Source organism: Hemiscyllium ocellatum, chromosome 2 (assembly GCF_020745735.1).
Source record: "Hemiscyllium ocellatum isolate sHemOce1 chromosome 2, sHemOce1.pat.X.cur, whole genome shotgun sequence".
NCBI classification, from domain to species: domain Eukaryota; kingdom Metazoa; phylum Chordata; class Chondrichthyes; order Orectolobiformes; family Hemiscylliidae; genus Hemiscyllium; species Hemiscyllium ocellatum.
In genome coordinates this window covers 147,241,227-147,266,204 of record NC_083402.1, presented here as the reverse complement: position 1 = coordinate 147,266,204, position 24,978 = coordinate 147,241,227, and the positions used below count along the sequence as shown (strand labels likewise).

General features: G+C 44.1%; 1 protein-coding gene across 1 annotated transcript in view; it reads right to left on the bottom strand.

Annotated features, from left to right (window-relative positions):
* The window catches only part of glis3 (GLIS family zinc finger 3), a 558,527-nt gene that overhangs the window by 428,935 nt on the left and 104,614 nt on the right, over nt 1-24,978 (bottom strand). The window contains exon 2 of the mRNA XM_060846791.1: nt 9,066-9,082. Within this exon, the coding sequence (XP_060702774.1) occupies nt 9,066-9,082 (17 nt within the window). The remainder of the gene's footprint in view (nt 1-9,065; nt 9,083-24,978) is intronic.

Below are 24,978 nucleotides of genomic sequence, written 5' to 3'. Positions count from 1 at the left end.
GTAGCATCTATGGGGAGAAATCAGAGTTAATGTTCGGATCGAGTAACCCTTCCTGTGTAATTAGTAGTGATGACCTGCTTCATTTGGTTCCTCTTAAATGAGGCATGAGCTAGATTGGCACAGCCTAAAGTATACAATGATGGAATTATGCAATGGTAGTATTTTCCTCACCTAATTCTATGATTAGTGGTTGTGCCTCAGCCCATCTCAAAGTCTCGTTTGTTTTCAGAAGTCAAAACTTAAATGGCGCACTACACCAGTAGTTGCTTTCTCCTCCCGCAATTGCTCTTCCTCCTCCAGAGGCAAATCTGCTAGATTTATGCTCCAGCAACCTATTGGATTTCCAAAACAGATGTGCTTACCTTAATTCCTTTATTCTGGACAGCAAAATATGAATGTCTACAGCCCTCCTCATTAACCTGAGCTCCAGCCTTTACACAGCGCAGTGACTACAACCAACCAGAGTGATCTTGTCACTTGAATTGTAAATTCTTGATTTATCTCTTACACTCTTTTTCTCTGGATCTAAAGCAAAATTACATAAAATAAAGGAGGCTGTTTGACCCATTGTGTGTGTCACTGTCAACTATTTCCACCCCCACCCCTAACCCTACCACCCCGATCTCTGCTCCTTGCTCAGAGCCATGCAAATTTCTCTTTTTCAAGAATATGTCTCAATCTCTTTAGAAAGTTACTATTAAATCTTATTCCACTACCTTTTCAGGTTGAGTATTCTCAAAACATTCTGGAATATTCTATTAGTTTTCTTCCTTACCTTTCCACATTATTCAAATGTTAAAAGAAATTAAATAAAAATAAGCCTCCAGTCACTTCCTAAATTTTCCGATGCATATTAAGTCAGTTCAAGATGTTATCAGAGCTGAAAATGTGTTGCTGGAAAAGCGCACCAGGTCAGGCAGCATCCAAGGAGCAGGAGAATCGACGTTTCTGGCATGAGATCAGTCAATTTCGTACACGTCTTCAAACAACTGACAATATTTTACATTCATTACATCATACCTTAGCCAAACAATTACAATCTCGACCTTGAAAACGTACACTTATCCAGTTTCCACAGCCTTTTGGATGAGCAAGTTTCAGATTTCCACAGCTCTCACAGGTTAAGCCATTGATTTGCTTCACTCTAACACAGAGGTTTAGCCTTATTGTTTTAAATTACTTGGCTTTGATGAAGGAATCCCTCCGTACCTACCCTATTATATTCAGCCAAGGGTGCAGCGTGTAAGCAAACTGTAGTGATTCAAACCAGGGCCAGGTGGATCTCATTGACTGTGAGATCCCTGATTGGCTCAGATTACCAACTCAATAAGGGAGCAGAAAGTGAGGACTGAGATTGCTGGAGATTAGAGTCAAAGAGTGTGGTGCTGGAAAAACATAGCCGGTCGGTCAGCATCTGAGGAGCAGGAGAATCGACATAAGCCCTTCAACAGGAACGAGGCTTGTGGCCCAAGGGGATGAGTGAAAAATGGGAAGGGGGTGAGGCTGGGGGAAGGTGTCTGGAAATGAATAGGTAGATGGAGGTGGGGGTGATACTGATAAGTTGGAGAGGAGGGTGGAGCAGGTAGGTGGGAAGGAAGATGGACAGGTGGGACAGTTCAAGAGTGTGGTGCCGAGTTGGAAAGTTGGATCTGGGATAAGGTGGGGGGAAGGAAAATGAGGAAACTGATGAAAGCCACATTGATCCCGTGTGGTTGGAGGGTTTGAAGGCAGATGATGAGGCTTTCTTCCTCCAGACGTCGGGTGGTTAGGGTTAGACAGCGGAGAAGACCCAGGACTTGCATGTCCTTGGTGGACTGTGAGGGGGAGTTGAAGTGTTTGGCCTCAGGGCCGTGAGGTTGTTTAGTGTGTGTGTCCCAGAGATGTTCTCTGAAACGTTCTGCAAGTAGGTGTCCTGGCTTGCCAATGTAGAGGAGATCACATCGGACTCAGACACAGAAGACAACGTGTGTAGAAGTACAGGTAAATTTCTGTCGGATGTGGAAGGCTCCTTTGGGGCCTTGGATGGAGGTGAGGGGGGAAGGTGTGGGCGCAGGTTTTGCACCTCTTGTGGTGATAAGGGAAGGTGCCGGGAGTGGAGGGTGGGTTGGTCGGGGCCGTGGCCATAACAAGGGATTGGCAGAGGGAATGGTCTCCAGAACGCAGATAGGGGTGAGGGGGGAAATATATCCCTGCTGGTGGGGTCTGTTTGGTGAAAATGGCGGAAGATTATGCGATATATCCAGAGGTTGGTGGGGTGGAAGGTGAGGACTGGGCAATTCTGTCCTTATTGCATTTGGAGGGGTGGGATTCAAGGGCGGAGGTGCGGGAAGTGGATGAGATGTGCTGGAAGGCATCATCGACGACGTGGGAAGGGAAATTGCAGAAGAAAGAGACCATCTGGGATACTCTATGGTGGAATTGGTCCTCCTGGGAGCTGATGCGGTGGAGGTGGAGGTGGAGGGATTGGGAAAAAAGGATAGTGTTTTCACAGGAGGTAAGGTGGGAGGTGGTGTAGTCCAGGTAGCTGTAGGAGCCAGTGGGTTTGCAGTAGATCAGGGAGCCCTGGCTGACAGGTATAAACAGGAATGTCTCTAGGGCTTAGCTCTGATCAGTCCAGTCAGAGCCCATGTACTGTGCACATACAAATAAAGGGTGACTCGGTGACAGGAGACTAGCCTCTGTACAGTTATTTTAGATATCGCCTTGCCTGTCTCAAAGCTTTGGTAGGACTGTTACATTAGTCCCACTGCCCTGCTCCAAACTCAATGCCTTTTTCCCATTTCAGCATTAATCCTATTCCCGTTTGAAAATTATTATTTAAGCTGTTTTCATCATCCTTCCAGCAAGTTATCATAACCTGTTGTGCAAAAAGAACTGGGTAGCTTCTGGTTCTCTTGACTTTTAACTTAAACCCTTCCTTGTCTAGAAATTATTTATTTGTCAAAACCATTTGAATTTCTCCAAGGCACATCTTAATCTTCTACCAAGAAGAACATCACCCGCATCACTGGTCTTTCCAGAGACAAGCAGTAACCCGGTTACAATCAGATCCTGTTCTAGATTCAGATTTGTGTGCAAGTTGAAACTCACTGCAGGACAATGTAAAGCAGCTGTTTCTAAGTGTCGGAAATTATCGCACGTCAGGTCTTTAAAATTACACCCCTGTTCATAAGTATGAGCATTCGAAAGTTGGATGTGCATAAATTGGGAGACTCCTGTCACTGGTATCATTCAAGTAAATCTCACCTGCACCCTCTTGACAACCATTCTGAAGTATCATGTTCAGAATTTAACAATAATTCAGCTGAGGCCTAGTAAATTTTTAATAAAGGTTGTGTAATTTCTCAGCTTTTGTATGAATAAAGTCAGGGATTCCATCTGCTTCTTTTTCGAACCAACTTTTTAACTTATCTCTTCACCTTCAAAAATGTTTGTGCACTCCAATGTTCAATTTACACAGCAGCGGTGGACAAATCTACTCCTAATATCCCCAAAATGGCTGTGAAAATGTCATCATTGGGGTGACCAGAAAAACATCAGCCCTGTTAGTAGAAGGGACAATATATGGAAGGAGCTTTCATCCAATCATGCTTGCTGTTGACAGGACAGAGCAGTCTGTGATTGGAGCAGAATAGGGAAGGTGAGTGTTGGTCATAAGCAAGGTTGTCAGACCAAAGGAAGTGGGTTAGGGTCAGGGTCACTTCTTATGGACAGACTTAGCAAGGCTGATGGAGATTGGCATTGGGAGGAGTTGGAAGACAGAGTTGGGTAGTACCAGGAAACCCTAAGGACACCTGAGGTAACTTTTTAAATTAATTCATGCAATGTGAGACATTGCTGGCTGTTATGATATTTATTACATTCCTGATGAAGGGCTTATGCCCAAAACATCGGTTCTCCTATTCCTTGGATGCTGCCTGACCTGCTGTGCTTTTCCAGCACCACACTTTTAGACTTTGACACTCAAGCATCTGCAGTCCTCACTTTCTCTCAGTTGTTGCAATATTTATTGTCAATTTCTCAATGCTTTTGAGAAGGTGCTGAACAGCTGCAGTCTTTTTGGTACAGATGGACCCACAGTTTCATTTGGGAGGGAGTTCTAAGATTTTGACCCAGCAACACTGAAGGCATAGTGATCAAATTCCTTGCAAATAAATGCGGTGTCCTTAGATTAAATCTGCAGATGGTTCAAAATGCAATGCAGGTTATTGTAATGAATACTGTGACAATTTGATAAAATAATTTTTGATTAGATTCTCTACAGTGTGGAAACAGGCCCTTCAGCCCAACCCAACCCGACCCTCCAAAGAGTAACCCACTCAGACCCATTTCCCTCTTACTAATGCACCTAACATTATGGGCAATTTAGCATGGCCAATTCACCTGACCTGCGCATCTTTGGACTGTGGGAAGAAACCAGAGCACCCAGAGGAAACCCATGCAGACACGGGGAGAATGTGCAAACTCCACATAGACAATCACCCAAGGCTGGAACCAAACCTGGGACCCTGGTGCTGTGAGGCAGCAGTGCTAACCACTGAGCCACTGTGCTACCCCATATTGTATAGTTTTATTCTTAAATATTGTGTTGTCATATCTTGAATTGTCTCACATGCTATAGATTACTTGAGGTATTGTGACTGTGCGAGAGACAAATATGCCACGCTTTAGCTACACTCTTAACAGTCTGCAGAAGGTGTGATTAGGGCAATGTCTTTTTTTGTATAGAAGTGTGTCAGGGGTATTTAAAAAATAATTGTCTGCTAACATTTTCCTGCTACCTTTTAAATCTTGTGAATTAATGGAGCAGTCATGATTATTAAGGATATATCCTGCTTCAGTATGAGTCCAAATACCCCATACAGCAACACTAACTCAGAAGGTATTAATTTTACATGACTGCAACACCACAATAAAGGCATTGGAGAGAAAGAGAAAAGACAATCCAAAAAAACAAAAATAGGCACAAGTTTCCTTGCAGGGCTGCTACTACAGCAAATATTTCTGTGAAAATACCCAACAAGTTTCGCCTATACCCTGCCCTCTCCAAGAGCTCAACTGAATCTTCTACGGCAGAACTCATGTGACCTCGCTCCCACTAAGAAAGCTGGCATTTTTGCCATACCTTTTTCCTATCTTGGCTGCAGGGCACACTTGCCCAGTGTCCACCCATCAGCTTTAATTATATGGCACCTAATTCTATAAAGAGAGAGAAATGTTTATAAGTGAGTGTTGTGCAGTGCCATTGACTGACGTGACTATCATGGTTGAATAGGTGGCAGCGTGTACAAGCTTTGAGAGGTGGCTGTGAGGTTTGTAAAAGCTCTGCATTTGGATAAGGAGAATGTCTGAATGTCATGTATGAGTTGTACTGGATCGATATTGTTGATACATGGGCAAAGATGATGCAGCAAACTGAGTGGTACCGATGTCTGGAGCAGTTTGTGTAAAAATAATATCTCCAACAGTTCAAGATTCTTTGACCTCACTTGTTTGTGTAAAGTCATTGAATCTTGTACAGCAATACATCAAGGTCTTTGGGGTCTTTACTTGAAATGCCTTTGATGCTGCCATTCCCATCTGAAAAGCCTCCCAGCGACCTATCAATAGAAAACCTCTCTCTTTTTGTTTGCCTGTTGTCCGAAAACTTTCACTGCTATGACAGCAAACCTTGGTACACGATGTCTGTCTTCAATGTCCTTCCTGCCCACAAAGCCTTCCCTAGTCATCCCAACACTTGATGCATCTCCTGAACCAGGCTGGCTTGAAGTTGTGCATGTTAGCCTCACCTCTATTGGGGCCTCCTGCTGAGATGTGCACTCACGCAACAGAAGCATTTAGTCCTGAACTACATGCTGTTATCATTTCAATTAGCAGGCAACATAAAGTTGGCGTGATGCCTGCATCAGCAGCAACTAGTACAGATTAATCATGCATTTCAATCCCTGCAGTCTTTCTCTGGTACTGTCAAATACTGACCCTACAATGTTATGGAATTTAAAGTGAATGGACAGTATTTCTGGGATACTTTCTGGTGACTTGCATTTACCCACAAACAAGCCTTCTGATTTCGAATTCACCCTAATGTTAGTTGAAGGACAAATGCTGGCAAGAATAATATAATAACCCATCTGTGCTCCTTTAAATCATGCCACTGATTTTTATCTACCCCCTGAGTAGGCAGACTGGAACTCAGTCTAAGATCACATTCAAAAGGCACTAGCTCTGGCAGTGAAGTAGTCCATTAACACTTGACTAATGTTGCCCCTATATATGCCTCTTTCTCTATAGTGTTTCTTCAGAAAAGAAAACAAAACAAAGTTTATGCTAAAAGGCCCTACATGTAAAATCTCCATCACACATGCAACTGGGTTCCTCATTAACTGCTGTTTTATTAACTTTTGAGAATCAGGAATTCTATAGACCAACAGTAAAAGACACCAATCATGAGCCAGCACGAATTGGCAAAGTTTCCAAATCCAAATCAGCAAATACATGAAACCACACAATCAAATCACTCACTTCCTTCATGAAGTCACGGTAAACAGTAAGGCACTACCAAACAAAGGAATAAAATGTCTCTTGGGGCTGAATTTGACCAAACATTAACTGTTAATGTTGGGGAGTTATATGGAGAATTTCTCTCTATGAGCTCGTGTGGGTTTCTCAAACAATTTTACACTGCTCACATCATTATGTATGCACCTTGCCTCCATGGCATTGTCCTTGCTCCTCCCTGTATTTTCCAGAAGCAGTAATACTCACCACTGCCAGCACCTTCTGGGATTCCTGCCACCAGTATTTCATTTAAACTCCAGCCCTGCACAAGGTCAATACTATTGACCAGGAGCTGCCCTTCACCATTGCGGTGTCAGAAACCTTGCCCAACAGATGGCCAACAGAGCCAACACGTTCACACCTGGGTATGTTGACAAGAACCTTACGACCCTGGTGGACAGGTTCTCTCTGTGTTCCAGCGTACTGCCTCCAATCCCCATAACTAATTCCATAGTGACCCTACCACAACACTGAGCATTGACAAGCCCCCTTGAGTTTCAGTGGATAGATCCATCGTATTGACCAACTGACTTGGAAAAGAGCTCAGACAGATGTGGGAACAAAGCCTGAACTGATTTATGGACAGTTCCCTGACTGACTTCTCTCTCGACCCCAGTCTGACAATGGACAACTCCCTGCACTATAATAATTTGAATCCTCTAACAATGGACATCCAAGTAACCATGTGATGGTTCAAAGCCACTGGACTGAGATTGGACAATACCTTTGACATACTGTGCTGACTGAAAACTGTTCCTATAGTCTTGACTGAAGGCTACTCCCATTAGATTCTGAGACATGGCTAATTGGTTGAAACACTTTAGTCTGTTTACCACAGAAGCTGCAGACATATGCTATAGGTGTGACACTGACACAGTATAGTGCCATATAGAAAAATGCCATCCCCTTAAGTGATCATTTCTTACAACCTTGAGAAGTCACCTGGTTTCAGTGGCTGCACTGACAAGCAAGAAAATGTTTCAACTAAATACCTACGTTTCAACGTCTAAGGGGAGCAGTCTTCAGTCAAGAGATATGTTCAGTCATCACAATATGTCAAGGACAATGCCCAACCCCAATCCAGTGACTGTCCAGTTCCCTGGTGCAGCAAAGAGCAAAAAGAGAAGGCAAGGCAAGGCAGGGATGCTGACAACAGCTAAATAGGTAAAATAAGTGAATATTAAAGGAGCAAGTAATGACCCCTGAGGTGCTCATTGTTCAAACCCTGAGATGGGTGCATGTCTCTTTGTGCAAAGTGATCCAACAGCAGCATTGCAAGGTAACATATTTGTACACTGACAGAATGAATTAGTGAAATGGAGAGCTGTATTATAAGTGAGTCAGAGATGTGCTTTGAGGATGTGGTGAGGCTGGTGCATGTCCACTCCTCTGTATTAGAGGTGGCAGTGGTGAGTGCAGGTGGTTCCTGTCCAAGGGAATACCTTTCGATATTGGAGAAGGTTGCTCAAGCTGGAGTTCTGGACCAAGCTGGGAGCTTCAGATAGCCTGCTCTCACTTTCATGTTGCGAGCTTTTGCTGTCTCATTTCTCTTGGCGCATGGGAGAATGGGAAACTGCATAAAAATGAGGTGAGATTAGTTACAAGTGAGATGGAAATGTGTCCATACAGGCTCTCACCACCAGTGAGATTCTCATTTCTTCATTCAAACCTCTTGTGTGCAATTAGATTTCTTTTGTTGACATTGAGAAACTAACCTTTCTGCAGCTGTACAGGGCATCGGTTAGGCCACTGTTGGAATATTGTGTGCAATTCTGGTCTCCCTCCTATCGGAAGGAAGTTGTGAAACTTGAAAGGGTTCAGAAAAGACTTATAAGGATGTTGCCAGGGTTGGAGGATTTGAGCTATAGGGAGAGGCTGAACAGGCTGGGGCTGTTTTCCCTGGAGCGTCAGAAGCTGAGGGGTGACTTACAGAGGATTATAAAATCATGAGGGGCATGGATAGGGTAATTAGACATGGTCTTTTTCCTGGGGTGGGAGAGTCCAGAGCTAGAGGGCATATGTTTAGGTGAGAGGGAACGATATAAAAGCAACCTAAAGGGCAACTTTTTCACACAGCGGGTGGTGCGTGTATGGAATGAGCTGCCAGAGGATGTGGTGGAGTCGGGTACAACTACAGCATTTAAAAGGCATCAGGATGGGTATATGAATAGGAAGGGTTTAGAGGGATATAGGCCAAATAGTGGCAAATGGAACTAGATTTATATCAGGTATCTAGTCAGCATGGATGGATTGGACCAAAGGGTCTGTTTCCATGCTGTACATCTCTATGACTCGATGATTGTATGATCTTGGCATATTTTCCTGCCTGACTTGCTGTTGATAAAAGGGCTGAGAAAATTAAGTGTACAATTTTCCCCATTTCTTTCATTCTCTTCTCTTCTAAGTGATTAATTGCTCTAATGCTTTAGGGTGGGACTTTGTTGACAGTTGAGTATGGCATATATTCTATGGTTCTATTGTTGTTTGATTACTGCTTTGAAAATCACACCAGGTGGATAAGGAGCTGTATCATTTAATTACAGTAAAGACATTTATTATTTTAGAGGAACAGATAGACATTGATGGAGAATATTACATTACCAAGTGGCTTTTTCATACAACTGATGTTTAGTGGAATAGTACTTCTCCAACAAGTTAAACATAAAGTTACGAGCTCTTCCAATTCTGGCAGCATGAATAGAGACAGCCACTAGCTCCATATAAATTGCTGATGTACTTTCAGTGAGTTTCACGCTCCGTTAATGAGCTTAACTATTACTTTCATGGTTCGTTTAAAAGTTTTATGGCTCATTAAATAAAAATAAGTATAACAGAGAATGTTTCCAGTTGGGATGATTTTTTTTCCCCTTATCCAAGCAGTGATCCTTGATGATTGAGTCAGATAACACTTACACAAATAGTGCTTCAAAGTTCACAAAACATATCCGCATTACTGTTCGCAAGCATGCTCTCAAATAAAGATATAACTCAAAATGATCGCCCTTATTGATTCATTTTAGCCACCTAGACAGATGTTGGATTTCATTCCATCCCATCGCCCACAGCTGTATCATCCACAGACCCATGCAGCTTCTAACCTAATATTAAAGGTAATTTTATTCAGGTCTGAACAGCAGTTCAGCTAACAAGAAATTATTTCAAAATAGTCAAAGAAAATCTCATCGAGAAGATTCAGACTTTGATAGTGCCACTGTGGCTCTGATTTGTTTGGAAAATCGCAGGCTGCAATTTTGCTGATTTGGGACACGGTCTGATTTCTGCCTGGGGAAATGGGGACAGAACATCAGTCGGAGATTGGATCCATTAGAATGCTGAAAATGTGCTGCTGGTTAAAGCACAGCAGGTTAGGCAGCATCCAAGGAACAGGAAATTCAACGTTTCGGGCCAGAGCTCTGGCCCGAAACGTCGAATTTCCTGTTCCTTGGATGCTGCCTAACCTGCTGTGCTTTAACCAGCAGCACATTTTCAGCTCTGATCTCCAGTATCTGCAGACCTCACTTTTTACTCCATTAGAATGCTGTCTAATTTACAACAGATCTTCAAATGTGCATTCTGGAAGGGTTAAAAATCAACTTGCAGAATGGAAGTTCCCGAGCTTTGCTGGGGATCCTCTCCCTTTACATCTTGCAGTATCATTTGAGACCTGTTATGAGACCCCATTATAAGTTTCAGAAAATGCCAAAGGGATTGCTTTTTGCCCAGGAATCCACATTCTAACCAGTCTCATTGTATTTCTGACTTATGCTTACATTCTTCTGTGATTATTTTAAACTTGTGCCTTTGTTATTCTTTTTCTAGCAGGTCTCTACTTGTACCACCTAACCATTCATTAAATTTGATTGCATCTGTCATGTCTTCATTGAAAATCCTCAGAAAATCCTAAAGTCTTAAGCCTTTTCGGTGACTATAATCCAAGTTACAAACTACTGAACCTGTAAAACATCATTTCCATTGTTCTTAGATCATTCACATTATCAGATGCTCAAATGTTTGCTAAATGTTCCAATTGCGGCTTAAAATTTTAGACAAATGTTTAAGATTAGTTCCTTGCTTTACGCTTTGGTACAAAGCAAGCCTTTTTTTAAAGGCTTTATTTACAGAAGTTGCAAATATTGATGGCCTCCAAATTAGCACCAGTTCCATTTATTCTTGTGTTCCATCTAAAACTTCAATATGTACATGCATTTCCTTTCTCTATATTTACTTTAAAATAACTTCACTTAAAAGTTACTAGAAGTGACAAGCCCCTTATCAGTTGATCCCAGAGCAAATTCTAGTCCATTGCTCCAATAAGATCAATGGAGAAGTCCTCCCCAATGTGGGACATTTCCTCTACCCGGGGAACTACCTCTAATCTAAGGCTGACAGCGATGCAGAGATTCTGTTTGGAGGTGGCGGAAATGACGAAGGATCCCATCTGCTCCCAGGAGGACCAATTCCACCAATTCCTTCGCCTTCGCCGCCCTGCAATTCCAATACCGAACAACCCAAATGGCCTCCTTCTTCAAAGACCGCAATTTCCCCTCAGACGTGGTTGACGATGCTCTCCACCGCATCTCCTCCACTTCCCGCTCCTTCGTCCTTGAACCCTGCCCCTCCAATCGCCACCAAGACAGAACCCCACTAGCCCTCACCTACCACCCCACCAACCTCCAGATACATCGTATCATCCTTCTTCATTTCCGCCACCTCCAAACAGACCCACCAGCGAGGATATATTTCCCTCCCCACCCCTACCAGTGTTCCGAAAAGACCACTCCCTCTATAGCTCCCTTGTCAGATCCATACCCCCCACCAACCCAGCCTCCACACTCGGCACCTTCCCCTGCAACCTCAAGAAATGCAAAACTTGTGCCCACACCTCCCCCCTTACTTCCCTCCAAGCCCCAAGGGACCCTTCCATATCCTTCAGAAATTCACCTGCACCCCCCACACACATCACTTACTGTTTCCGCTGCACCCGATGTGGCCTCCTCTACATTGGGGAGACAGGCCGCCTACTTGCGGAACGTTTCAGAGAACACCTCTGGGACACCTGCACCAACCAACCCAACCGCCCCGTGGCTCAACACTTTAACTCCCCCTCCCACTCCACTGAGGACATGCAGGTCCTTGGCCTCCTCCAATGTCGGACCATGGCAACACGACGGCTAGAGGAAGAGCACCTCATCTTCCGCCTAGGAACCCTCCAACCACAAGGGATGAATGCAGATTTCTCCAGCTTTCTCATTTCCCCTCTCCCCCACCTTTTCTCAGTCCCAACCCTCAGACACAGTACCTGCAATCTTCTTCCTGACCTCTTCTCCCCCACCCCACTCCGGCCTATCACCCTCACCTTAACCTCCTTCCACCTATCGTATTTCCAACGCCCCTCCCCCAAGTCCCTCCTCCCTACCTTTTACCTTAGCCTGCTTGGCACACCCTCTTCATTCCTGAAGAAGGGCTTATGCCCAAAATGTCGAATCTCCTGCTCCTTTGATGCTGCCTGACCTGCTGTGCTTTTCCAGCAACACATTTTTAAAATCAAATTCACTGGCAAAGATTAACTTTCAAAATATTATTTCATGTTTTAGCTTCCCTGTACGCTCACAGATGTAAAACAAATTTGCATACTTGCCCCATGTAAAACGTCAATGTTGTTATTGTATTCTTAAATTTTAATTGTTTATGTATAACTGACAGCAGGTTCAACATGGAAGCAAGTAGACCAACATTCACTATAAATTTCCATTCTGAAAGATCCGATATCCCTATTTTTACTTGCTGGTCATTATTTTCTGTTGATTTAGATTTAGATTTAGGTTTTATTGTCATGTATACTCAAGTACAGGGGTCCAGTGAAAACATTACAATGTCACCACACACGGCACCATCTTAGGTACAAAATAACTGGATACTAAATATTGGTTACAGAAGTAGAAAAATAAAGAAATAAGTTAGAAGTTCAGCACTACAGTCTTCTCAGCATAAGGTAGAAATAAGAAGTTGAAAAGTTAAATATTCCTGTCCTTTCTGAAGCCATGGGCCTGCAAGCTGGGTTTCCCCCAAGAGGGCTCATCCTCCTCTGTGCTGGGCTAAGGCCTGCTTGTGTTCGCCAACCGCTGTCACTGTCGAATGCTGCTGTTGACCTCCATTGGACACGCCCAGCTTCTCCATCGCTCACAAGGCTTCGGCCCTGACTATCGGCCCACCACTGCCACTATCCGGGTTTGCGCTAATTGCATATTAATTCAGTGTTTAATTGTAGTCAGGTAACTAACATCTTATTTGTGTATTTTTACAAGTATAGTAAAAATGATTGATCAATATTAAACTGTCATCATTTGACTTTAATATTGGTAAATATTTCTAAAAAGGGCCTTTTGATTAAAATGACTATGATCAGTTGACAAGCCCTGGCAACTCACAATGAATATATGAAAGGTGTTGCTTGAGAATTACTCTTTTTAATTAAGTAGTACCAAAACTCAGGGTGATTTCAGACACTCACATCTACTGTTTACTCCCACTTACATAATGACTTTACCCTTTGGAGGTGAAAGGTTACGAGCTGAGTATTCTGTTCGAAAAATAAAATGTGTATTCCAAGCTTAGATCCAAACAAACCATATTACTGTGAGCATCAGGACAGACTGACAAAGAAACATAGACTGATAAGATCAGGGATACTGAAAGCTCTTCTTTCCCTTTTCCTATCTCTCTCTCTCTCTGCCTTTCTCTCTCTAGTTCAGAAAGGAGCTGACCAATAGCAACTTGGAACAATCACAACAATTCACAAAGAGAACTCCAGGACATCTAAAGATTTAGTATTCCTGAAGAAGCAGGCCAACAGCTCAGATGTTGGGACTCTGGATTCTAAAAACATCAGTCACTGCTTTTACCTTCCCAGCTACATTAGACACATCTCACTTCCATCACCTTCTTTCCCTTTCTCTGTCTGTTCATTGTTACATTTCAATAGGGGAGGATTAAATTTTTAAAAATTCTCCTTCGCTCAAGAAAGCCTTGGAATTGTCTCTTCTTATTATGGTCTGGTTAAGTCAGTCTAATTGAAGTGGGATCACTACAGGCTGAAGAAACAGTCATTGTGACTGACCAAGTGAAAGTCCAAACAGAGGGGAGTAAAAACCCCTCCTCACTGGTTATGGCAATTTATTAAAGCACCCAGAAGCATTGTGCAGTCAGCTGGAGACGCATATTGGCATGTTCTTCTGTCAACAAATATTTGTAGTGTATAAAGACTAAGGGTTAAATCTTATGTGTTTTTAGTTACATCTGTTTTGTTGAGTTTTCTCATACTACTATTCCAAATTTCTCTCATTGATGACCTACAATGTCTCTATGATGCCCTTATTGTCCATTTCTAGCCTCAGTCTACCACTCATTGTACCCAGGACAACTTGCCACTGCTTGATTATCCCAAAATGGACTGGAATCTGGTGCTGTGTCATTGGTGAAGGGCCATTGTACACTGAGGCAAGCTCCATCAGTCCCTGACATTTACCTTGGGCATGGAAGGGAAAGAAAAGTTGGTGCATAGCTTTGGGAGTAAAGATCTGGAGGCCCTGGTGGTGATGCAGAGGTGGCTGTGGGGTCCAAAAAATAGACTGTGAAACCTGGGTCAGCACAGTCTCAAGCATCACGAGGAGCACACAGCAATGTCAGAAAATCACTGATCTTCTCCAATCCATCAGATAAATGCTGCCATCTTCTTTCTGATACCTCGTAACCACACTGTCCCTGCCACTGTACCCACCTTCCACCAAAACTGCCACTCTGCCTCTCTCACTATTGACTGCAACATCTGCCCTCCCTCACTGGCCGGCATCTGCAGTTGCTCTGTCCTGTCGAGGGGGACACCTCCGCATCTGATCCCAAACATAGCAGCATGGCCACCCATTTTCACCTCCCTTGATAGCTGCCTTTCTCTCACTCCAGGTGGTAAGGGCACAAAGAATCAAGCCAGGTGGTGGCCGCTCAGTATTTGGCTCCTCAGTCCTGAGGGGAGGAACATCCTGACCCTGCCCACCCTGAGCAGCTGACAGACTCTGTCCAATCCCATGGACTGGGATAGGAGATTGCTCTTGACTCTTTGTCTGACACCTCCTCACTGAAGGCTAACACCCTTGACTGGATTGATTGAGGACAGCTGACAGCCATGATAAGCTTCCTTCTTTTTGTGTCTGTACTAAACAGCCCAGCAGTACTGTGGTACTGTGAGCCCTTGTCCCTGTCCAAGGGGAAAAACGTAAAAGGACAAGGAAAAGCAGGGATGCTGCATGAATCCAGTTAAGGTCAAAGTGAGCGAGTGCTAAAAGGGCAAACCTGGAGATGAGGCCTGGTTCAGTCCATGGTCTGGGTATGTGCCTCCGAGTGCAAGGTCACCTTGCTGCAGCATGACAATGATGGCCATCATTGCAACCTGAGATAGGCCATGAGGGTTGTTAAAGGCTGGCAGATTTTAGATGCCAATATCCAATAGTTGTGGGTTGTGTGCAGCTGGTTCCCATAGACAGTGGTGCCCAACATGGTGCCCCAGGAAGCACGCAGCAAGCTGAAGTTGCCGGGTACATGCTGTGACTTTCCTGTGAAGAATTCCATGTGCCCCATTTGCTCATAGCAGGAGGTAGTTAGGAAGCTGCATGCAACTGAGGCAAGATATACAGAAGCAAGCAATAATCCCGAGTAAAAGGCAACTCCTTGCTGCCTAGTGAGACACTCACTAAGTGCCAGAACTTAATTGAAAGGTGTGATAAGTTGTTCCCAGAGATAATAGATATGAAGCCGGAAAAGCACAGCAGGTCAGACAGCATCCGAGGAGCAGGAAAGCCAATGTTTTGGGCCGAGTGGCCTGTCTGACCTGCTGTGCTTTTCCAGCTTCACATCTATTGACTCTGGCTTCCAGCATCTGCAGCCTTTACTGTCTCCATGAGTTGTTCCCAAACAGATTTCTCAACTATTCTATCATATTTGTTGCAATAGTCTACGTAATCCAGACCTCTGTAAGATTCAACCTTATGTTCCAGTTCTACCATTTGTATTTGAATTACACAGTCATAGATTAATGGTGTCATAGAGATCTACATGCAGAAAATGGTTCTTTGGCCTGTCATGTCTATGTTAGTCAAAAACAACCACCCTAACTATTCTAATCCCATTTCCCAGCATTTGGCCTATAGCCTTGTGTACTGTTGTATCACAAGTGCCCAGCTAAATCCTTCTTAAATGTGCTGAGGGTTTCTGCATCTACCCCCTTACAGGCAGTAAGTTCCCTACCACCCTCTGGGTGAAAATGCTTTTCCCCACATCCCATCTAAACCTCCTTCCCTTTAACCTTTAGTCGGTGCCCCCGGTCATTGGTCAAAGGGAAGAGTCTGTTCCTGTCAGCAGTGTCTATTATCATCACGGCTTCTGACATGATGTGTCGAGATATATTGATGACCTGCAATTATCACCCTGTGAGACTATTGTTAGCTCCTATAACATAAATATGAGTCATAGGTCATGCAGTACTGAACAATTCAAAGAGGTTTTACTCTGCTCCTGATATTTACATTTGTACACAATAATCACATGCATTTGTGCTTGGGGTAAAAAATGAGGTCTGCAGATGCTGGAGATCACAGCTGAAAATATGTTGCTGGTCAAAGCACAGCAGGCCAGGCAGCATCTCAGGAATAGGGAATTCGACGTTTCGAGCATAAGCCCTTCATCAGGAATGAGAGAGAGTAGCCAAGCAGGCTAAGATAAAAGGTAGGGAGGAGGGACTAGGGGGAGGGGGCACGATGGAGGTGGGATAGGTGGAAGGAGGTCAAGGTGAGGGTGATAGGCCGGAGTGGGGTGGGGGCGGAGAGGTCAGTAAGGAGATTGCAGGTTAGGAGGGCGGTGCTGAGTTGAGGGAACCGACTGAGACAAGGTGGGGGGAGGGGAAATGAGGAAACTGGAGAAATCTGAATTCATACCTTGTGGTTGGAGGGTTCCCAGGCGGAAGATGAGGCGCTCCTCCTCCAGCCGTCGTGTTGTTATGTTCTGTCGGTGGAGGAGTCCAAGGACCTGCATGTCCTCGGTGGAGTGGGAGGGAGAGTTGAAGTGTTGAGCCACGGGGTGGTTGGGTTGGTTGGTCCGGGCAGCCCAGAGGTGTTCTCTGAAGCGTTCCGCAAGTAAGCGGCCTGTCTCCCCAATATAGAGGAGGCCACATCGGGTGCAGCGGATGCAATAGATGATGTGTGTGGAGGTACAGGTGAACTTGTGGCGGATATGGAAGGATCCCTTGGGGCCTTGGAGGGAAGTGAGTGTGGAGGTGTGGGCGCAAGTTTTACATTTCCTGCGGTTGCAGGGGAAGGTGCCGGGGGTGGAGGTTGGGTTGGTGGGGGGTGTGGATCTGACGAGGGAGTCACGAAGGGAGTGGTCCTTGCGGAACGCTGATAGGGGAGGGGAGGGAAATATATCCTTGGTGGTGGGGTCCGTTTGGTGGTGGCGGAAATGACAGCGGATGATACGTTGTATGCGGAGGTTGGTGGGGTGGTAGGTGAGAACCAGTGGGGTTCTGTCTTGGTGGCGGTTGGAGGAGCGCGGCTCAAGGGTGGAGGAGCGGGAAGTGGAGGAGATGCGGTGGAGGGCATCGTCGATCACGTCTGGGGGGAATCTGCGGTCCTTGAAGAAGGAGGCCATCTGGGCTGTGCGGTGTTGGAACTGGTCCTCCTGGGAGCAGATGCGGCGGAGATGAAGGAATTGGGAATATGGGATGGAGTTTTTGCAGGGGGCAGGGTGGGAAGAGGTGTAGTCCAGGTAGCTGTGGGAGTCAGTCGGTTTATAGTAGATGTCTGTGTTGAGTCGGTCGCCCGAGATAGAGATGGAAAGGTCTAGGAAGGGGAGGAAGGAGTCTGGGACAGTCCAGGTGAATTTCAGGTCGGGATGGAAGGTGTTAGTAGTGCTTGGGCTCAGGCTTGTCGATTCTGATGTGTTGTCGTACATTTCTGTTAGCATGCCATGCTATAGGAGAACAGGATGAGGTAAGATGGGGTCTGAGAGTTTTATTAAAACGTGTGATGATGTTGCTCCTTTAAAAAGTTATGTTGTCCTTGGTATTTTTCAAGAGGGGTTGTAAAAGGCAGGGGATCCAATTTGTCTGGGGATTAGCGTCTTTGATAATGTCCAATAGTTACTGCTCAAGGCAACAATCAGGGAAATGGCTTTTAGGGTTTTTTTTAAACAGTTGTATAAGGAAAAGGGAGTGGCCAGTGGTCCCAGCTCAGGAATATTTCCAGCTTGGTTTAATTTTAGCTGGTGACCTAGATGAACAGCTGCAATAGAAGGGGCTTCAGCACATGATCCCTGGTTGATCCGCTCTCTCTCTCTCTCTCTAACATCTCTCCTGTAAGAACCTGAGTCTGAATTAACCTTTTTGCCAAGGGATGTGTTTCTGGGGATGTTGCAAGAAATTGGAACAGCATCATTGAGTTGCGATTGAGTCATTTGGGGTTTCAAATTGTTGTTAAGACCATAAGACATAGGAGTGGAAGTAAGGCCATTCGGCCCATCGCGTCCACTCCGCCATTCAATCATGGCTGATGGACATTTCAACTCCACTTTCCAGCATTGTCCTCGTAGCCCTTAATTCCTTGTGACATCAAGAATTTCTCAATCTCTGCCTTGAAGACATTTAGCGTCCCGGCCTCCGCTGGGCTCTACGGCAATGAATTCCATAGGCCCACCACTCTCTGGCTGAAGAAATGTCTCTGCATTTCTGTTCTGAATTTACCCCCTCTAATTCTAAGTCTGTGTCCACTAGTCCTAGTCTCCTCACCTAATGGAAACAATTTCCTAGCGTCCACTCTTTCTAAGCCATGTATTATCTTGTAAGTTTCTATTATATCTCCCCTTAATCTTCTAAACTCCAATGAATACAATCCCAGGATCCTCAGCCATTCCTTGTACGTTAGACCTACCATTCCAGGGATCATCCATGTGAATCTCCGCTGGACGCGCTCCAGTGCCAGTATGTCCTTCCTGAGGTGTGGGGACCAAAACTGGACACAGTACTCCAAATGGGGCCTAACCAGAGCTTTATAAAGTCAAAATTCTAAATTCTCTTTTCTTTTGTTTGTGTTTCATTTGGTAGTGTTTAACTTGAAGCCAAATGGTTTGACCAGCTGCATCACACCTGGGATACCTACCTTACATCTGTCTCAAACAACTAAAAAAGATAGAGTCTGGGCTACCTTCTTAAGTTATTTTGAGGGCGTCTGGCCTGGTCCATAATAGATGTTACATGCCATTAAATGGTGATGACATCATAAGCATGTCCCTGAAAAGTATATTATGCGCATGCATCGAGACATAACAACTTCTCTATTTAGATGGCTACAGTTCCCTCAATATCACGTGCCAACCAATCTCTTAAGTATCGGCTTGTCAAATATCTCAAAATAGGAAATCCCCACCCACTTACTCACACCAGACTTTTACTACTTAGTGAAAGAAGTGCCTTTTAGAAATCTACAAGAACACAATGTGACACTAATGTTGAGCCCATGGAATCTGTCAGACAGAAGTTCACTTCACTCTCCTTAAACAAAGCTCCTCTGGTTAACAAGGTGGCAGTTCACAAGGTGCCAACCAGAAACAAACCATTTGCTGAGAGAGAAACAAAAACATCGCCAGTGAATTAATGAAGGGAACTCCCATTTGCCTTTCAGTGTTTACATCAAGTCATGCAATTGTGCAACACATATTCTGGAAAACATTTACAAACATTGGCAATTTCTAAATAATCTTTATCAAATGTGTTCAGGAGCAAGAGAATAAATATTGTAGTCTGTCTATGTATTTATAACTGCTTTGTTCTGTTATATAACAATGATATTCTGAAATGTATTTATTAAAAAAAAACTGTACAATTCTTTCATCAAGGACAAAATGAAATCATTCATTTGTCCATTGCCATACTTATAGGAGGAGAAAGTGAGGACTGCAGATACTGGAGATCAGAGCTGAAAATGTGTTGCTGGAAAAGCACAGCAGGTCAGGCAGCATCCAAGGAGCAGGAGAATCCTGAAGAAGGGCTCATGCCCGAAACGTCGATTCTCCTGCTCTCCTTGGATGCTGCCTGACCTGCTGCATTTTTCCAGCAACACATTTTCAGCATATTTATAGGAGGGAAACCTTGGGAAAATTATACAAACTGCCACAAATACTTGAAACCTGGACTGCTCCTGTCTGCTTTCATTCCTCTCCAACTCAAAGGCATTTCTCTTTTCGGTTTTATTCATTCATTAGCCTATGGCATGCTAATTAATTGAAATTTTCCAGTGCTTTTGTGGCATTGAAAAAAACCTCGATTCCTTTAACTTTTAAAGGCGTTCCATGTACCTTCCAAAGGGCAGCACAAAGCCACTGGGAACAAGAGGTAGGATTAAGTCCAATTTGAATGCGTCAGTCCCTGTAAAGACGACTCCAGTTCCTGCCCTTAGCTCTTGGTCTTGTCACATTTGATTTAATTGAACTGACATCTTAACCACTGCTATTTTTTTTTTCGAACAATATACTATTTTGCTAACGTTGTATAAGGTCAGAAATTACCCCTAGAGCAGGCTGCAGCAGTTTGAAATGGGGGAAAATGTTATTTTGTTTTTGAGATTTGCTGATAAAAGTAATTTGTACCTAACTCTGCTTTCAATCTACCTCTTTGTGCTTTGCATTTGAAATACACTTCACATTGTATAATCGTTATATATGTTACAGATCTTAATCTGTTTCGGTAAAAAAACAACAGGAAAGTGCTCGTTCTTGGTTATGTGTCACAGTAAATTCATGATAGTTGGTTGCTATTGTGTTGAATGGAATCCAATGGCAATTATCTGCCTCTATGACAGGCAAATAGAAAACAAAATATACTTAGCTAAACTTGAACTAACTCCATGGAATAGCTATGCGCAAAATTTAGTTTTGCCATAAAAAACAAAGCTTCAATTGAGTTTTAATTCAAATCACAAAAATAGAGATTGAGACATTAGAGGTTTTGCTCTCTGAAAAGTCAAAAATCACACGACACTGGGTTATGGTCCAACAGATCCAGAGCCAGCTCCTTCCTCAGGCACCTCTGACTGATACCCAGTGTGACCCCATGTTACCTCTTCCAGGGAAGGCCTCCTGACAAACATGTCAATCACAAAGTCACATGGTTATTGGCACTTCTTCCCCTAGAATCCAGACCCTGGAGACCCAGCAAGAGCTGCCAGCCAATCAGAAGCTGGAGGTTCTGGGGGTCAGCAGTGGCACAAAGGAATCAGTGGCTGCTGGTGGTTATAGGTTGGCAAAGGACCCAGAACAAAGGTATGTGATCAGGGTGGGTAGGAGATCTTCCTTGCACTGGGGACAAGGGGAAATGATGTTGGATGTGAAGGGGCTATTTAAAGGAAGTGATTAAAGTGAGTCAGAAACAAAGATGGGAGTATGGCTCCAGCAGGCAATCTACGCCTGTGTCTAGTCCCTCAGTCTCTGATTACCTTTAATTAGTTTAATCAAGGCAAACTCCCTTACCCTAGTCCAAAGATGATTTTCTGCCTTAAGTGAAGCACCTATTGGGAACACCACAAGTTGACAGATCTGCTAACAGCTGGGTAAAATCCCAGCAACAGGCTGAGGACCTGAAGTGTTCCTCAATTGGCTGGTTAGCTCAGTTGGCTGGATGGCTGGTTTGTCTTGCTGAGTGATGCTAACAGCGGAGATTAAATTCCACATTGGCCCGGGTTACATGAAGGGATCTCCTTCTGAACCTTGCCCCTCATCTGAGACATGATGACTCTCAGGTTACACCACCATCACTTGTCTCTCTCTCTGCCTCTGTCTCTGTCTCTGTCTCTCCCTCTCTGTCTCTTTCTCTCTGTCTCTAATGAGAGAGCAGCCCAATGGTTTGGGAAGACCGTGGCAACTTTACCTTTCATTGACCATTTAAGGGCCTCAGTTGGCAATGGGCAGAAAGGTTAACTAATTAGCCTTGGATTCAGCATTTAATTCTTTCCTCCTCCAACTCCATTTTGATTTAGTCCGTACCCTCACCCTTCACTTTCTGTCACATAGGCATTGCCATTATCATGCCTTGCTTATTGATGGTTTACTGGCCACATGGGTGTTTCTCCTTGTAGTGGGGACACTGAGTAATTTTTTTGCACAACGGCATTTTTCTCTTTTACTGAGTCTGTACAAACCCCGTGTGGTTGGGGAAAATTTATGGGGAAAAAATTAAGCACCACTGCTATGCAATATACAAAAATAGAAAGCAACCTACTGAAGGAATCAAAACCAAAACTAAAAAGTACTACAGCTTGAGTACCCTTTGGCAGCAGGTTCCAAGGTTGTGTCTTGGAGGATAATGTAAACCATCAAGAACCAGCTTATGCCAATTTTTGCTTGCTTTCACAGCAATGCTGTGCTCAAGGCTACAAGTATCTTGAGCATGGTACCATCCGAAGTGAAAACAAAATCAGTCCCGAGTCATGAAGGGTGCCCCTCCCCCTTGCTGCAAGCCAGACATTCACCCAGCACATGAGAAATGAAGGGTTCGTGCCCGAAACATCGACTCTCCTGCTCCTCAGATGCTGCGAGACCTGCTGCTGTGCTTTTCCAGCACCGCACTTTTTGACTCAGCCTGATAAGGAGCCAAAGGATAAATTGACTTTGTTATTATGTCATGATCATAAGTGGAACATGAACATTTCATTCCTAATATCTCTTCACACATCAGTACTTCCATTTGAGCAACTTAACCAAATGACTGTATTAGCTTTGAGGAAAACAAGGAATGACCAATGCCAGAGATATGAGGCTCAGAGAGTTACTATTGTGAATGAGGAAGCAGTCCATGAAGAGGGAAACCAGTATCTTCAGCATCATGGACTGGTGTAGCAAGAGAGACTTCATTAAATGTTTATCGGTGACTACAGATGATTGAAAGACAGGGCAAGACACATTCCCTTATGAAGAGGGAAGCTGTTCCTTACAACTGCCACCTTCGATGGGCTGATCTGCCCCTGCAAAGCTTGGAAGAAAGCGTTAAGCCTGTGACACTGAAGTTCACAACCTCATTCAACTTCCTTGGCACCACCTCCTTTCAAAACTCAACTGAAGACATGTGTGGCATCTCGCAACCAGCAGCCCACAAAGTGTACTTGTGAGCTCACCAATGAGTAGCAATGCATTTTGTCCAGTTCAGTATGGCTCCAGAGAGCCAAGGTACTGAAATGTTGCTACTGTACAAGGAGATATAGACTGCACAGTGGCACTCAGAGCACCCAGCATCAGCCAACCAGATTCCTGATCGGGAAGGGACTTCACTTCCTCAATGAGCAGTCATTTGTGAACTGAGGCATCAATTTCTGCAGGTCTCCCAAATATGCAGGTAGCTATCAAAGTAAGTTCATTCTGCACCACTCCTAGGTTCTCTGAATGATCCCCCTTATCTCCAGGGCTGGCTTGTGAGGGACAAGGGGCAATAGATATTTCTAATGGTCTCAGTACACAAATGTGATGATGCTGCTCCTTTAACAAGGTTATATTGTCCTTTCAAAAGGGGTTGTAAAAGGCAGAGGTTCTGATTTGTCTGGGATGAGGCCACTTTGCTAATGGCAAATAGATACTGCCCCGTTAGTAGGGAAAGCTTTTCGTAAATAACAGTTGTACACTGAAATGGGTATTGCCATTTCTCCTAGTTCAGGGATTTTTCTAGTTCAGTTTAGTTTTAGTCGTTAGAGACTGTTGAGAACCAAAAGAAATAGCCACTGGAGTAAAAAGAGGTTACATGCTTCAGCAAATATCCCTGGCTGACCGTCTCTGTCTGACATCTCTCCTGTAACAACCTGTGTTTGAAATTACCTTTTTTTTGCCAAGGGGTGTGTTTATGAGGGATGCTGCAGGAAACCGGAACTGCTCCTTTGTTACTTTGCGGGGGATATCATGTTGGTCGGGTTTTCAATCATTGTTATTCTAAATTCTGTTTTCTCTTGTTTGTACTTTATTCAGTGGTGTATAAATAAAGTCTGTTTTACTTGAAGCCAAATGGTTTGATCAGCTGCATCACCTCTGGGATATCCACCTTCCATCTGCCTGAAATTATTGGAAAAGTCAAGGTCTGTGCTACCTTGTTAAAATGGTTTGAGTGGGTCTGGCCTGGTCCATAACACAACTCTCAGATTAAGGGTGGGGCCTTCAGTTGGGGTCTCTGAAGATGCACATTCGTTGCTGGGCCACTCAGGAGGAACTACCTATAGGTCCCAGACAGGGTCTCCAGATTAGTGATTGTTCAGCGAACACTGTACAAACTAGCTGAACTATGGGGTGAAAACCTAGAAGAGGGAGAAATGTACCAGATGAAGAAGGGGTAATGGGGGTGTTGTTGGAGCCAATGGTAATATGAAATGTTAAAGAAGCCAGGAGAATTGTTAGACATGGTAGGCAAGATTGAGAGAACCTGATAGCTGTTACATTTGAGAATTTAATGACTTTGCATTACCATACATGGACAGTCAGAACTATGAGCCAATTATGGTGCAGAGATATTCCAGCCCTCAAGAAAATGCGTAGTCTACACTTTTAATACAACAAGATACTAAGGTATGAACTGAGGAAATTGATGTTGATGCACTGTACTTGGATTCATTGAAGGCAATTAATAACATGCCATATTAAATGTTACTCTGGGAAATGAAAACTTAGAATCCCTATAATTTGGAGATGCCAATATTGGACTGGGGTGTACAATGTTAAAAATCACACAACACCAGGTTACCACCATGTACGTGGCAGGTACTCATGTGACTCAGCCAATGTTGTCTATCTCAAACGCTGCAGGCAAGGATGCCTTGAGGCATGGTACATTGGTGAGACCGAGCAGAGGCTATGGCAATGGATGAATGGGCATTGCACAACAATCAACAGATAGGAGTGTTCCCTCCCAATTGGAGAACACTTCAGCGGTCCAGGACACTCGACCTCGGACCTTTGGGTGACCATCCACCGAGTCGAACTTCAGGACAGACAGCAGTGAAAAGTGCCGAGCAGAGGCTGATAGCTAAGTTCCATACCCATAGGGAGGGCCTCAACTGGGACCTTGGGTTCATGCCACACTACAGGTGACCACCATTGCACTATACATACACACACACACACACACACACACACACACACACACACACACACACACTCCTATACACGCACACATGCGCATATGCGCATATACACATTTATACTTGCAGAGTTACATTGTACTTTGCTCAAAAACTGCATGAATCCATGTAAGACTCTGTTAATTCATTTTTTAAGATTAGAATCAGTCTAAACATTATGGCACAGACAACAGCACACAGGGCGCAAACACTTGCAGCACATTATCTGGGCTGACAT